Source organism: Leucopleurus acutus (assembly GCF_964270905.1).
Source record: "Leucopleurus acutus genome assembly, chromosome: 6".
NCBI classification, from domain to species: domain Eukaryota; kingdom Metazoa; phylum Chordata; class Mammalia; order Artiodactyla; family Delphinidae; genus Leucopleurus; species Leucopleurus acutus.
This window is the reverse complement of record NC_139149.1, coordinates 58,926,365-58,941,818: the sequence shown is the minus strand read 5'-3', so window position 1 is coordinate 58,941,818 and position 15,454 is coordinate 58,926,365. Positions and strand designations below refer to the sequence as shown.

The 15,454-nt window shown below is 38.2% G+C and overlaps 1 protein-coding gene across 5 annotated transcripts in view; it reads right to left on the bottom strand.

The window, feature by feature from the left end:
- The window catches only part of PDK1 (pyruvate dehydrogenase kinase 1), a 33,697-nt gene extending 19,262 nt beyond the window's left edge, over positions 1–14,435 (bottom strand). For 3 of the 5 annotated variants that reach the window (XR_014326281.1, XM_082841364.1, XM_082841365.1), the window contains exons 1-8: positions 14,176–14,435; positions 12,254–12,395; positions 9,481–9,552; positions 7,247–7,431; positions 6,838–6,933; positions 5,746–5,823; positions 4,186–4,262; positions 2,288–2,386 (exon numbers count right to left, since the gene is read on the bottom strand). Coding sequence is in view for 4 of the 5 variants with exons in the window: in XM_082841364.1 (XP_082697490.1) it covers positions 2,288–2,386; positions 4,186–4,262; positions 5,746–5,823; positions 6,838–6,933; positions 7,247–7,431; positions 9,481–9,552; positions 12,254–12,395; positions 14,176–14,377 (951 nt within the window). In the remaining variant the exon portion in view is untranslated. Of the gene's footprint in view, positions 1–2,287; positions 2,387–4,185; positions 4,263–5,745; positions 5,824–6,837; positions 6,934–7,246; positions 7,432–9,480; positions 9,553–12,253; positions 12,396–13,598; positions 14,005–14,175 lie in introns of those variants that run through there. The other 2 variants (XM_082841366.1, XM_082841367.1) reach the window with 2 other exon arrangements.
- Between the last annotated feature and the right edge of the window lie 1,019 nt (positions 14,436–15,454).

The window sequence follows — 15,454 nt, the reverse complement described above, 5'->3', positions numbered from 1 at the left end:
ATTCTTATGAAAATGCACTGAACCCATAATAGTCAAAACAACCTTGAAAGGGAAGAACAAAGTTTGAAGACCCACATTTGCCAATTTCAAAACTTACAACAAAACAATAATCATCAAAATGTGCTTAAGGAGAGATATATAGACCAATGGAATAGAATTGAGAATCCAGAAATAAACCTATACATTTACAAGCAATTGATTTTTGACCAGGATGACATGAAAATTCAATGGAGAAAGAATAGTCTTTTCACAAATGGTACTGGGACAACTGGATATCTATCTGCAAAAGAATGAAACTGGATCCCTACCTCAAACCATTTATAAAAATTAACTCAAAATTAGATCAAAGACCTAAACATAAGAACTAAAACTATAAAACTCTTAGAAAGAAACAAAGGCATAAATTTTTGTGATTTTGGATTAGGCAATGGTTTCTTCTTAGATGTGACATGGAAAGCACAAGCAATAAAAGAAAAAATAGAATAACTGCAATTCTTCAAAATTAAAACCTTTGTGTTCCAAAGAACACTACGATGAAAGTGAAAAGATAAGCCACAGAAACATTGGCAAACTATATATCTCATTAGGGACTAGTATCTACGATAGAAAACAAATAAATAGAGCTCAACAATAAAAAGACAACCCACTTAAAAACTGAGCAAAGGATCTTAATTGACATTTTTTCCAAGAAGATATATATCACTTACACCCATTAGAATGGCTATAATCAAAAAGACTGACAATAACAAATGTTGGCAAGGATATGGAAAAATCAGAACTTTCATTCATTACTGATGGAAATGTAAAATGGTACAGTCACTTTGGAAAGGAGTTTGGCATTCCTCAAAAGTTAAACAGAGTTACCTATAAGCAATTCAACTCGTATATATATTCATAAGAGAACTGAAAACCAATGTTTACACGAAGACTTGTACACAAATGGCAGCATTATTCACAAAAACCAAAAAATGAAAACAACCCAAATGTCCATGAACTGATGAATGAATAAGCAAAATATGTTTATACCCATTCAACATAATATTATTCAGCCATACAAAGGAATGGATACATGCTATAATATACTAAGTGAAAGAAGTCAGTCACAAAAGACCACGTATCGTATGACTGCATTTTTATGAGATGTCCAAAACAGGGAAATCCATACACAGAAAGTGGATTAGTGGTTGCTAAAGGCTGGGGAGAGGAGGAAATGGGGAGTGACTGCTAATGAACACTGAGTATTTTCTTGGGAGTGATGAAAATGTTCTGAAATTCGACAGTGGTATGGTTGTACAACCTTGTGAATATACTAAAAACCACTGAATTGTATACTTAAGAAAAAAAAGGAACAGTAGATGCCTTCAAAAGTTCTGCAAGATGATTATTTTTAGTCTATAATTCCATGTATGAACTTAAATGCTAGGAAAATGGCAATTGAGGCTGGGGGAGGAGAAAGAGGGGAGATGCTCTAAGAGAGCTAACTTCTCAGCTACCATAACTGAAAGCTGATGTTAGCTATTTAAAATTTTCTAATTTCAGAAACAGCAATATTAGAATACTACTTTAAACTAGCTAAATACCAGAAGAAACAACTAAAAGACTATCTCTGAGTAGTGACCTACAAACGGCAAGGACCTGACATATATGATTTTTATATGCTCTTCATTTATTAATTTAATACAAAATTTAAAATGACTATTTTAAAGAGAGAAACATTATCATACTCTAAGAAACTGGACTATCTGAAAAATGTAGTAGAGAAGGCCTGGCACTTGGGTCAAAAGACTGATTTCATGTCCTGTGTCATTTATTGGCCATCTAATAATGAACTAATCACTGTGTCTAGTTTCATATCTGTAAAATTGAGAATAAAATTACCTTTGCTCCTAACTAAAATTTGCTATGAAAATCAAATGAAACAAAAGTAGATTAAAAAGCATTGTTTAAAAATGAAAAATTATGTACTATCTACATAACACTACAAATACCCAAATATTTTAGATTTTACTTATCAAAGTAGATACCAAAGTGGACATTCATGATCCTGCTAAGCTGTCTGTCTCCAGGATTTACTTTAACTTGAATCATCTGGATGAAGGACCAGAACAGAAATAGACTCAAGGGAATATTCCATAACCTGCCAGATAAATGAAGTAATGTGCTTATTATCAATTAGTTACAGAATTTCTTTCTCCTAAGAATAAATTGTCTTCTAGAAAGACAATTTCTTTCTATATGTGCATGCCTGTACATCAATTTAAAAAAATAAACAAAGAACAGCATTTACCTTCACAGTCAAATCCTCATTACCCAGCGTGACATGGACTTGAATAGGCGGGTAAACACCTTTGTTGGCATGATGCTCCATTGTTGCTCTCATTGCATTCTGAAATACATAAGGGTTACATTAAAAATGCAACTTTAAAGAGAGAAACTAATTACAATTTTCAAGTACATATGCACTACTTGAAATTTTTCTAAAAATTTAATTCAGTGGAAATATGCCAGAGAATCATAATTCTTATAACCATATTTAAAGAATTACTTTAAAAAAATAGTCAGTTTTGAAGGACTTGGTAGATATTTAGATTTAAAGACCCCAACTAAATTCTGCATATTTTCCAAAACCAGACTTCTCGACACTTTTAACTAGTTTTACATGAAAGCAGAAAATTCTATCCAAATATTTTTATGATTTGGTAATGGGCAAACCTCGTTTTTTGAAAACAGTTTCATCTCCATTTTAAAGAACTATTTAAATTGTCATAAATTGCTTTAAGAAAAAACAATTTTTTCATTTAGTATTAATAGCAAGTCTTATTATGATGTAGAAATGAATCCAAGTTACCACTGGTTTGAAACTGGGGTATTTACGCTGTGAAACTGTTTTGACCAATTTCTAGAGGATACAGGGTACACAGTGCCAACATATCGTAAGCACTAAGTGATGACATGTAGCATTGGAGTAGGAACTGCTAAGACTAGATACAGTTTAAAAGGCAAAAGACAGGACTGAACTTGGAAATAAGAGTGTGTGGCCCTGGAACACCAATCAGGATTGAGTCCCCTGAGGAGGAGATTCTGTCATCTCTACCAAAGGCCATTTAAGATCAGGTTTCAGACAGAAGCCATTATCACTGACATAATATAAAATCTGTTACATAATATGGTAATATTTCTTTTATAAAGCATCATGGGGAACAAGATCTTTATGTGACTGCAATTTCAAGGAAAAATGTTAATCCTTGAAGTGCCAATTGTTTATTCATTTAACCACTTTGGTAGAAAGATTTTTGTAAGATATTCGATACGTTCTTGCTGTCTTAGAACCAAGAACATTCTTCAATCTTAGCTATTCTAAGACAGTCAACCAGTTTCTCTGTTTCACTGTATTTTTCTTTTTCATGATCAGGCTGAAAGCCACCTCTTCTCTCTTCCACAGGCTCTTGGCTGAAGACATGGTAACCACACTGAGAGAGACTACAGGCTTGATCTGGGGTGTAATTTTCAGCCACATGGACCCGTACCACTCCTCATCATTCACTTTCCTGTCTACCAGCAAGTGTCATTGGTGTGTTGATGAGAAAAAACGTACTCTCAATATTATTAGCATAATTGTATTTAGTTTTCAAATTTTGCTGTAAAGAGCAAAAATAACAGGAGAAGCCCTGTAAATCAATATAAATGACTTTCTCAAAACAAATGCATATAACAGTGGGACTGGTCCTTTAGAGGTGAAAGTTGAGAATCATTCTTCTAAATATTTTGTTTTGTAAAAATATAAATAAAACTTTATTGAGCACCTATAGTGTGCTGCCATTGTATTAGAATTTAGTATGTTATTCTCTTCATAGTAACCTAGATAGTATTATCCTTGTTTTACAGAGGAGTAAACTGAGGCTCAGAAAGGTTGAGTGACTTGCCCAAGGTCACACACATATTATGTGGCAGAATTGGAATTCAAATCCAGGTCTTTCTGAGTCCCAGGTCTGAGCTTACCACTAAACTGAGGGGCCCGTGAATGTTGACAAACAGCTGATCTCCAGTGATGTGACATGACACCGAACATGAAAGGGTATCTTTTAATGAAACTGAGGAAAATGCGGTACAGTATTTAAACTTTCAAAGCAGATTCCTAACCTTAGAAAAGGACTGATAAAGGTGACGTAATACTATTTTACAAACCTTGAAAAGTTCAAACACCATGTGATAGAGATGGGATGGTACATAAACCACTTGTATTGGCTGTCCTGGTGATTTTGCTACAGAGCAGAAGAGAAAAATATGAAAGTACAGAGAGATGTGCTTAGAGCATTTTAAAGAATATATTGTGTAGTGATGAAAAGAAAACATTTACTGTGGAGGATAGTACTATTTGGGGGAGAAGGGCCACACCAGTTCTTCACTGAATCAGTATTTGAACCCAATGCTCACACAAATTTATAACTGACTGTGACAACAAGAGTCCTGCACTCACTCTTGCAATCCTGCATAATGATCTACCAACCCATCTTCCCATTCTTGTCTACAACGGTGAGTCTGTTTAAGACACTCAGCCTTAAGGTCGGAATTTTACCTTCCAAAAAGAAGTGTTAAAGTCTACTTGGTCCAACCCACATAAATACATTATTTCTTTAAAAAGCCATTTTTTAATTGTTTCACCCAGGTGGAACGTTTTGTTTTATTTTAGGCACTTCAACGGATATAGATCTGAATAAAAACTTCGAGCTAGCATCAATTTATCAAGGACTACTAATTCTACATTCAAACATTTAATAGGAGCCCAGCTGGGGGTAGAGGGCAGATAATAAGTAAAGCAGAACTTTTAGTAAAGGAGTAAGAGTCTCCATGCCTTAGAATTCTAATTCAGCCAATAAACTGGACTCCCCACTGAATACTGTCCCTTGGAAACGTGGACAGTACATCTGGAAACTGCCCACAGCAGTTCAGGTTCCCAAACTATCACTTGTGCATTGTGGTTCTTATTTACTGAATGGTACCATATGGCTGTAGAAAACCAGGCAATTCTATTTTCAATGGGGCAACTTCCTCCACTGCCCTCCCACTCTAAGGTCCAGAATACAACTCAGTAAAGCCTATTTAATTTCATTCTTCTTAAAGGGTGATTTTAACTTAGGAAATGTTTGTCCCTCTATCAAACTACCCTACCTCAAGGAAAAACAGGGAGACTCATCAATCTCCTTCCAAGGCATCTAAACCTTTTGTGTCCAAAAGGCACTAGTCAGGGTAAAAAGAAGACCATCAGAAATAATCAGATTCTCATATAGATGAGCATCCTTCTTTCCTCTTTTACATCTCCAGTCTTTTTACTTCCTCAACAATAAAAAATGGTTTACAACTCAGGAAATAGAAATCTTAAAGGGTAAACCATACATTATTGAAGCACATATAAAAGTCAGATGTAATTTTCTCAGCATCACTTTTTTCTATGACTAACCAGAAAATCAAAAATAAGCAAAGAATCAATATTATCAATTAAAAATAAGGAAAACGGGGAAGAAAAAGCCAAAATGTCTTTCAGAAAGGATCCAACTAAATTAAAATATATATATATGTACACACACATAAATACATATATTTTTAACATGATTTGCTCTCCCTCAGTTTTCATATCCAATGAAGAAGTTGATGAAAAGTTCTTTTAATTAAAACAAATCTAAATTCTTATCATTCCTTCTCTGGTAATCATAACACTACTCAATAAGGAAAAGGCATCAGGCTTACCATTTAGTTCTTCAAGTTCTAGTTCGGGAGAGTTAATATAATACAAATCACACAGACGCCTAGCATTTTCATAGCCATCTAGTGTGAATCAAAACAAAAAAGTCATTAAATAAATTTACTTCTGTTTCATGCATTAAGATGGCAATAGTATATAGACAAAAGAAATTTTAAAACTTTCTATAGAAAAAAATATACTTTAATAATCTTAGTTTGGGGAAGGTCTTTTTTAAGTATGACATGACAAAGCCTAAAGGCCAGAAAGGAAAAAATGACAGATATGATCACAAAAAATTAAAATATCTGTATGGGAAAAGACACCATAAACAAAGTAAAAAGAAAACCAGAAGGCTGAAGAAAATATTTACAATACAGATAACAAAAATTTAGAGTTGTAAGGGTTTAGGGAATAGCCACTCTCATTCATTGATACGTTTTTGGAGGTATCAAAATTTGAAATGCACTTTAAATATTTTTGATTCTAGGAATCTTGCCTTCTAAAATACTAGCAAAAGTCAGCACATATCTAAGGATGTCCACTGCAGTACTGTTGGTGATAGAAAATTTAAAACCACCGAAATAGGCATCAATAGGAGATGGATTAATACATTCTGACACATCCGTAACGGCCATTCAATAACCTGGTGTATATCCATATGTACTGCACATGGTACAATGTCTGTAAACTTGTAGAAAAATATACACAAAGTACCCCATTCTCCAAAATCAACAAACAATGTAAGACCAACAGTTATGTATGTGTACGAGTATAGACGGTACAAACACAAAAAAGTGTGGAAAGATGCAAACCAAACTATTATGAATTATGGCTCCAATACAGGGAATTAGAAAGAGGGGAGGAGGAAATATTTTGAAGTCAACAGATAGCCTCATAATACCACACTCTTAACAAAACACTGTATCAACAAAACATTCGTCCTATTCATAGTGCACAGTTAGCATCATAAAGTTATATTCAAACCCATATGTTCCCTCCTAACATTTTATCTCATAATATAAATAATTATTTTAATAGCAAGAAATAATACTCAGTTTTGATTTTTTCATTTTTTCTGAAAGGAGAAAGGTACTTACCTTTAATAACTTCAACCACATTGCAGTTTGGATTTATGCTTCCAATGTGTTTTCGATGAGACAGGCTTCCTTTGCCTTTTCCACCAAATAATAAAGCTATCAAAAAATAAAAAACAAATAAAATAAGCTAAAATACCTAATGCCCCTGTCCAGATTTGAATACTGTTTCTCTAATGGGTAGCAAACAGTAGAACAAGTATTTTCCTTAAACATAAACATAGTATTTTACATAATGTTAAACATAAAAACTCAATTTAAAAAAAGCTCCTTTGTACGGCAGTCTATTTGCTTTTCTTAATACGTGAAAAAGTAAAATTAAATGTTCTCCCTAAAAGGAAGTTTTCTAAATAAATTTAAAATATACCAACACATCTTATTTAGCTTCTTCTCTTGACTTGCAGACACTTACAGTGCTGATTGAGTAACATTCTAATTGAAATGCGACTCATGTAGAAACGATCCAAAAAGTACTGAACATTCTGGCTGGTGACAGGATCCACCCCGAAGCTCTCCTTGTATTCAATCACACCCTGAGCCATCGTGGGAATCACGTCATTGTGTCGGTTCCTGATCCGTATCACAGTATCTGTAAAGCTAAACAAACCCGTCTGTTAAAACAGCCAAATATTTTGGCAAGTGAATGGGATACTAAAATCTAAGTTTACTCAATAATACTAGGCAAGGAAGCCCTAATTCAGTAAAAGAAGCATCGGTGCATGTTTTCTTACACTTATTTAAATATATTTCAGATGATAAAATATACCACGTCTATGGAGATGTTAAGAAATTCCAAAATAGAACTTGTGAGATGTAACTATTTTCTTGGAACTCCTAAAAGTAACACGGCCACAAAACACAATCCTACAAATGTGAAGCGTTTTCTTTAACCATTATTAACTAAGATTATCTGAGCACTTGCTATGAGGATGGATCCAGGGACATTCAGCATAAGGGAAGACAGAGCACTTGCTTCTAGGGAACACACGCTCTGTAAGGAATGAAGATGAATGAGCCAATAAAGGCTGTCTGTTTTGGAACTATTCCCCAGGTTCAAAAAGAGAAAGGGCCACTTAGAAAAGTAGAAAAGAATTCTAAGTCCATTCATCCAATGAGTTTAAAAAAAAATGGGAGAAGAAAAGGTAAATGTTGTGTTCAAAGAAACATCTTCAAGCCATCCAGGCTTCCCATTTCTATCATTCGGAAGACATTATTGCATGGTTAATTTAAAGAACTAAATAAAAGAGGAAAGAAGTCTTAGTTATGAAGTAACAAAATCCATCTTGTAATATACCCGTAAGAATTTACACTTCCGAATGAGTGCTTTCTCATTCAAAGTCATCATCTTGAATGCTATTAACCTATTCCAATGATGCTCTCACTACTCAAAACATTTTTGGAATTCCTAGCTTGTAATTAGTTTTGAAACCAAACTGTTAATCCAAAATACAAACAACAAAACTCCTCAAAAACAACAATCAACTCATCATTTCTAGTCACTCCTTAATCATTTATTTCACGTCTCTCTATCTTGTCAAAACCAAAACCTGCAGTATTCTGCCTGGCTGCTCACCTTATTTTTTAAAATTCAGCTCTGAATAACTTTTCCCAGAAGGTTCTACAGCATAATGTTTACTTTTAAGTAAGACTGAGTGGGTCCAAATCCATTTGCTATCTCTGTGACCTTAATGCTATCTTATGTTACTTAACCTCTTTGTGCACAGATAGTATTACCTCAGTAGAGTTATTTTAAAGATTAAATGACATCATCTGTGTAAACTATGCTGCATACCTAGACACAGTAAATTCCTGATGTTATTTTCAGACCAAAATCATGTTTAAAAAGTGAAATGTTGCTATCACCTTTAAAGACAGTAAATAAAAAATGTGTGATGCACTCGAAGGACAACAAAAGAGGTATAGTCTTTAAGTTCTGAGCAACATTCACTGGAATAAGCAGGTAACTTGCCTTAGGGGACTATGGGGCTTATTAGTCCTGGTATGTTGATTATTAAACAGGTCACATTACTTACACTGTCTCACAGACCACTGGTCATAAGCTAGAGACCCATAGACAAGTTTTTGTAGGCCTTCAGTGTCTGTTAAAAATTTAATTAGTTTCCAATCTTTCAAAATTAAGAGATTTTACTTTAAAAAAAACTAGACTTGCAGTTTTTCTTACACACACACACACACACACACACACACAGATCAGATGATCTGGGCAGTGTTTCTGCTCAGCAATGATCAGCGGAGCTGAGATGGCTGTCCTTTAGAAGCATGCACTCTCCAGGTCAAGAGTCCTCACCAGCCCCCTATCATCCAAGTGGTACTGAGGCCACATCTACATTTCCATATTGGTCATCCCATTTGAATTGTATCTTTCTTTACACTAGAATTAAGAGGAACATGAAGATTTTCTTATGCCCAGCCCAATTTACGAACTTATGTTACCTGATTGGCCTGTATGGGCTGCTATAGACACATATACCACCATATGTTCTAGAGTAGTGGGAAACTAAAAGTTAATCAATTTTCCTAAAGTGACCCAACAGCAGGTATAAGCTCAATACCTTTACATTTTTTATATGATGTTCAAACAGTATAAAAATTGTGTTCAGAATAGGGTCAAAACTGTGTACTTACTCATAAATAGTTTTAGCATCTTCAGCACTTTTGTCCTTAAAATCAAGAAGCTCCTGAAGACTCTGGATATACCTAAAATGCAGATCAACCCCTAGTAAAGCTGTTCTTTTACATTTTGAAACTTTAATATTGTGAAAATGTTCAAAAGGCATTTTTAACATTTCTTAATTTTTAATTAATTTTTAACAAATTATGGTTGAAGTAGGATTTTTATACCCATTCACATTCAAGCAAAGTGCCTGACAATAATTAGAAGAAGGTACATGTTTTCTCCTAAAAGCTTAGGTTAAATTTGATTTAAGAATTTTAAGATTTCTTACTTTTTTTTAAAGTTCTATACTCTAAGATAGTTTTTAAATTTCTTAAAATTACCACTGTACCTTACAGTATAAATACTGACTTATGAGAACTGAGTCTGTCACCAATAGCTATGTGATATTGGGCAAATGACTTAACTTGTCTTAGTCTCAGTAAAATGTGGATGCCAGCCTACCTTGGTCTAAGAGTCTAACTTAAATGCCTCTGCTTTAAAAACTTAATTTTAGATGTTTGTGTCCAGTCAACAGATGTTTATTGAAAGTTTACAATCTAACACGTGGTTCTTTTAAACAACTGAACAAAAACACAAAAGTCATGAAAATGCAGGTTTTTAATTTACCTAACAATTCAAGGGAGCAAATCACCTGGTAAAGGAGCAAAATGAGGGAAGCCAAATGACTCTCTGAAGGTCATGCTGAGGAGCACAGTGGTAGTGCAGCGCCAGAGCCAAAACACCTACCATTCAATGACCATCAGTAGTGTAAGGTCTGCTTTGGCTGGATCTAAAACTGCCATAACTTAGCAGGCACCCAGGGGCAATGAAAGTGTTTTAAAAATCTGTAAATCCACATGTTGGTTTGGAAAGTTGTTTCTGACAAGCAATATGCCTTACTGCATGCCAACACATTCCAAAGTCAAGTGATTCTGATGTCTACTGTTATGACTTAACACTTACTTTTCTCTTTATTGGCAAGAACAATTACGCTCTTTATTCAAGAGATACTGAAACCAAGCAGGACCCTGTGGGGCTCCTGGGCATGGAAGCCTTTCCATGTCCCCTGTTTCTTGTTTGTAGGGAATAGACTCCAGCCTCCACAACCTTCCCTGAGTTCCAAAGGGCAGGTCCAAACAGTTGGTAATCAGGGAAGGGAGAGGATGCAGAGACAAGGCCGGAGCAGCCAAGAAACAACAGTGCAGCCTTGGGGCAGGTCCTGGTTCCACCTCAAGGGAGATACATAACAGTATCTTTGAGCTTTTTTACAGAACTAAAACCCCCAACAAATGGAATATGTTAGCATTCTTTAATCCAGAGAAGGTCACAGTTTGATAACCTCAGGAAGCTCATCAGGAGACCACCTGAGGCCAGATGAAAGGACTGCAGGCCCTGCACACCCTCATCCTTATCAGCAAACCCTGCCCTTGAACCACTGCTATAATCACCACATCTCCCTGCGTTGGGACACAGTTTTTCAGGGCATGAGCCCGCTGTGTCCCGCTTTGCCTGGCAAAGCAATAAGCTATTCTTTCCTACTTCTCCCAAAACTCTTGTCTTCAAGATTTGATTTGGCACCAGTGCACAGAGGCCGAGTTTTTGGCATCAAATTTACAACACTTACAATGTGTTAGGCACAGATAAGATTTCAAAATGCAGCATATTCTATTTTTAATGAATTCAAAACAAAACAAAACAAAACAGGAATAAGCCTCCATAGAAAATTGTATGTCCCCCTTCCATCAGAGTTCCTCTTACTTAACACATTTCTAACTGTTACATTCTTGGACTACATGGCATCTAATTATCGTTTATGTAGCAGTCATACTTCTTTCACTTATTTTAAAAAACTGACATTAGATCAGCTTCTCCCAAAACTATAATGCCTACAACAGGAAAGCTAGGATCTCCACAAATCATAATTGGGAAATGTCTTGCAGCTCAATTTTTTTCATTTAAGACTGAAATCTGGCAAACTCTTTTGTTTGAAATCTATAGTGCTTAAGAGAATAACACTTTTAATAGCATTAACAAGAAAGGCTGTACACAGGTGGCCACACATGTGTGCACACTTTTAATACCTCTACTGTCATTTTTTAAAGGAGAGATCATAGTTTCTACACAATTCTAATAACTTCTAATTGTCTTTAAATGGTAGAATAAAGATTTTAACTTTTGTGATTTATAAAAATATACTTCAATAAAATAAATTCAGTTTATAAAAAATATTTACACCCTTTAATACATTTTATTAATCTGACCACAGCATGGGGCAGTAGAAACAAACAAATCTGAGTTTGAATCCCAGCTCCACCACGACTGGTACTGCCTTGGGCAAAGGACTTAATCTGTAGGTGCCTCAGTTTTCTCATCTATAAAATGGAGGTAATCATGCCTACTGGGCAGGGTTATTGAAGGGATTAAAGGTAATGTACATAAATCCCTAACTATCAACATACAGTAGATATTTTTATTACATTATAAAATAACATCCCTGCAGATTTAATAACACAAATCTGAAATATAGTGTTTGTATTTCTGTGCAGTTCTGATTGTTTTTTTCAAAACCAAAAAGTAGTACAGTCCAGGATTCAGGGGATAAACCCTGATACATCCAAACAAAGGAGGAGGAATGCTGCCACTACCTTAAGATTCCACTGAAGAGTAAAAAAGTATTTGCTTTAACTTCGGGTAAAGTCTACAACTCTATGGAAATTGCAAACTCAAGACAGGCAATCTTACCAGCTTTGCACCAATTGAACTGATGGTGTCCTGAGAAGATTATCTGGAAGAAGACTTATTTCTTTCATTATATTTGCCAATCTCACAGGCAACTCTTGCCGCAGAAACATAAATGAGGTCTTTTCACAAGCATTCACAGATCCTGAAACCAAACAGTGGGAACAGCAGTAAGTGAAGGCCATAAGGCAGGGAGAAACACAGAGGGAGTTATTTGGCAAGTGGTAGCATCACCATATGACAGGGCAAGGAAGAGGAGACAAGGGACAAGATAGCCTGAATGACCTTCCAACTCCCACCCTTCCAACCACACTGTACAGCAGCAATGAGGATACTTTCTTATCTCCATTACTCACATCTCCCATCTTAGAACTAAGACGACCTAAGCAAGCCTAAGCAAGTCACAGGGTCTAATTAACGTAGGACCTGCAAAAACCTATCCTATATAACCTGTTGTTGCTATCATTAAAAAAATCTGTTTCTTAACTCTAGGTTTATGAGAAGAACCTCTCTAAGAAACAGTGGAAATTCTGACATGTTCACAGGAAGATGCATTGATTCCACGCAGAACTACTATACTAATTGCCATAAGCAAAGAGTAAATGTAGAAGAGTCTTTCAGGCAACAGAAAGCAAAAAATACCAATGCCTGTTCAGCAACCATCTTCAAGCTTCTCCCCCAGCAGGTCCTATTCAATTGTTTGATTCCTGGAAAGCAACCTGCTTCCTCCTCCACTCCTATCTCAAGATGCTAAGCAGAACAGCTGTAGAATCTCCTTTGGCAAGCAGTTTCATTTAAAGTTAAACTAAGAAGTCCTGTTATTTCAGTAATGCATTTTAAACTCACTGATTTAATCTTGCTGTTTTAGCAAGAGACATCCTTAGCAAAAACTAGATTGTCAATAGCAGGAATTATTGTATTAAAACATTTTCCTGTGAAAGTTTAATGGCATACTTGGGAACAAGGCCAAATTCACCCCTTAATCACACTAGAGTCATTTTAAAGTAAAAACAAAAACCAAGAGCTCCGAGCCAAACAAAATTGCCACTGTAAACCACAAATTCAAGATACCAAAAGATACCATGGTGGTTATCTTTCAAGCCACTAGTGATCCGTTAGTGACCAAACAGCACTCAAAATGCAGAAGATAACTCTGCCTACTCACAGTTTTGACTTTATTACTTTCCCCCGTTTCCCCTTAGCGCCCCCATATGAGAAGGCAAAGTTAAATGCCTGACTTTGAAATTCCTCTGCAGCCTTTCTAGAGAAAACCAGGAAGCACCCATCCGAGGAAGGCGAAAGTCGATAGTCACTTTGGTAAACAAACCCCACATCATATTGTACTCACGCACTTTACACGTGCTCCAGAGTTTGTTGTTGACGAAATGAATGTGACATTGGTGGAAACTCCTAAGCCAGTGGCAAGGAAAACATTCTCTGAAACACTGGGCCAGTTATAACCTGCTTCCCCTATCAGCACGCCACTTTTATGCAATCATCATATGCAAAACTAAGCATTTATCAGCACTCTGCAGAATCCCAACGCGACTCCCGGAGGTGTCAGCACACTCGCTTCCCACCGGAGCTGCGCTCTTCCGAAACGGCCAGGCTGCGAGCGCGGAGGTGCACACGGGCGCTGAAAAGGGACAGGTCATTCCGCCCTCGGCCCCGGGTTTGTTTTTCAACAATACACGGCCAAAAAAAAAACTCCACACGCTTCCAGTTATCTCGCCCGCCCCTGCACCTGAGCAGAAAGATCCATCCGCGAGAAAGGAAGGAGGCGCCTAAGGCGCCCCGGGAGAGACGTTGAGTGGGGCGCTCAGAAAACAAGAGGGCGTCCGCGCGGGCCGGGCCCGGCCGGGGTCAGCGGCCGCAGCTCCCGTCTGGGGCTGCGCAGGAAGGCCCGAGGTCCGGGCCGCACTCACCGAAGTCCAGGAACTGCTTCATGGAGAGCGGGGACGGTGAGAAGCGCGCGTAGAAGTCCACTTGGCCCGGAACGCCGCGTTCGGGCGCCGGGCCGGAGCCCGAGTCCGAGGTGAGGCTGCGGCTGACGTTGGGGCGGGCGGCGCGCAGCCCGGGGCCCGGACCGGCCGAGGCGGCTCCGCGCAGCAGCCGCGCCAGCCTCATGCTGAGCCCCGCCGGAGGAGCCGGAGCCCCCGGCGCCAGGTCGCCGCTCCGCAGCTCGTCCGGGTGGTACGTGAGGGACGTGGCGGCCTCGGGGGCGGGGAGCTGCTGTCACCGCCGCGGCCACCGCCCCCTTCGCCGGAGCCCGGCCCCTCCCGCGCCGCTGGGCGGGGCCCTGGGGGGGGAGGAGGCGGGGAGCGCGCGCCGGGCCGCCCCCGGGTCAGAGTCCGGCCCCACGCGCTGCGGGGCGGGGCCCGGAGAGCGGCAGGGCGGGCGCGAGCGCCTGGAGGCCCGGCGCTGTGTAGTGCGCCCTCCCACGCCCTTTGGGAACAAAACCCACCTTCCTGCTTCGCCCGCCCTTCCAGCCTCAGCCGAAAGGCTCAAGGGCGGGGCCTGGCTCAAGGGCTCCGCTTCCAGGCGCCACGGTGTCCTGCTGTGAGCGTGTTCCAGAAACCCTCCTCTGTGATGCAAGCCCAATATTTTACAGGGGAGGAAACTGAAACCCAAAGAGTTTCAGGAGCAGACCGTTGCCAAACAGTGGGACAAAAGTACGAATGGTGATCACTGCAGAGTGTGGCCCTAAATAATAGCACAACGACCGCCGTCCCAGGAGAAGAGAATTGGCAGCCCAACTTGAAGCGTTATCTACAGGCATTCTCGGCCTGGGCAGCAGTGTATTAAAAAAGGCTCCCTCCACTCCGATTGCCCTTCTCTCTGTCCTCTTAGCGTCACAGTTTGGTTGCCCCATCCTTTCCAGGTTTCTAAATATAAGACTAAATGTAATATAAGACTAGAGAATTTCTAATTTTGATTCAATCCCTTAGAGTTGCAAAGGCTGAGTGACAGTGAAAATTACCACTGTCCCTTCTCTCCACTGCTACTTCCCCATATTATCGAACCACAGTGCTTTATAATGTCCTAGATGCAACAAAAATACTTTTCCATGGGTATGTAGTTTATCAATTTTATTGTATAATTTATTATACAATAAAAAGTTTATATGTATAGATACACATATATACGTATATATGTGTATATATATCCAGCAGTTACTGGTATAGAATAATTCATTTCTCCATA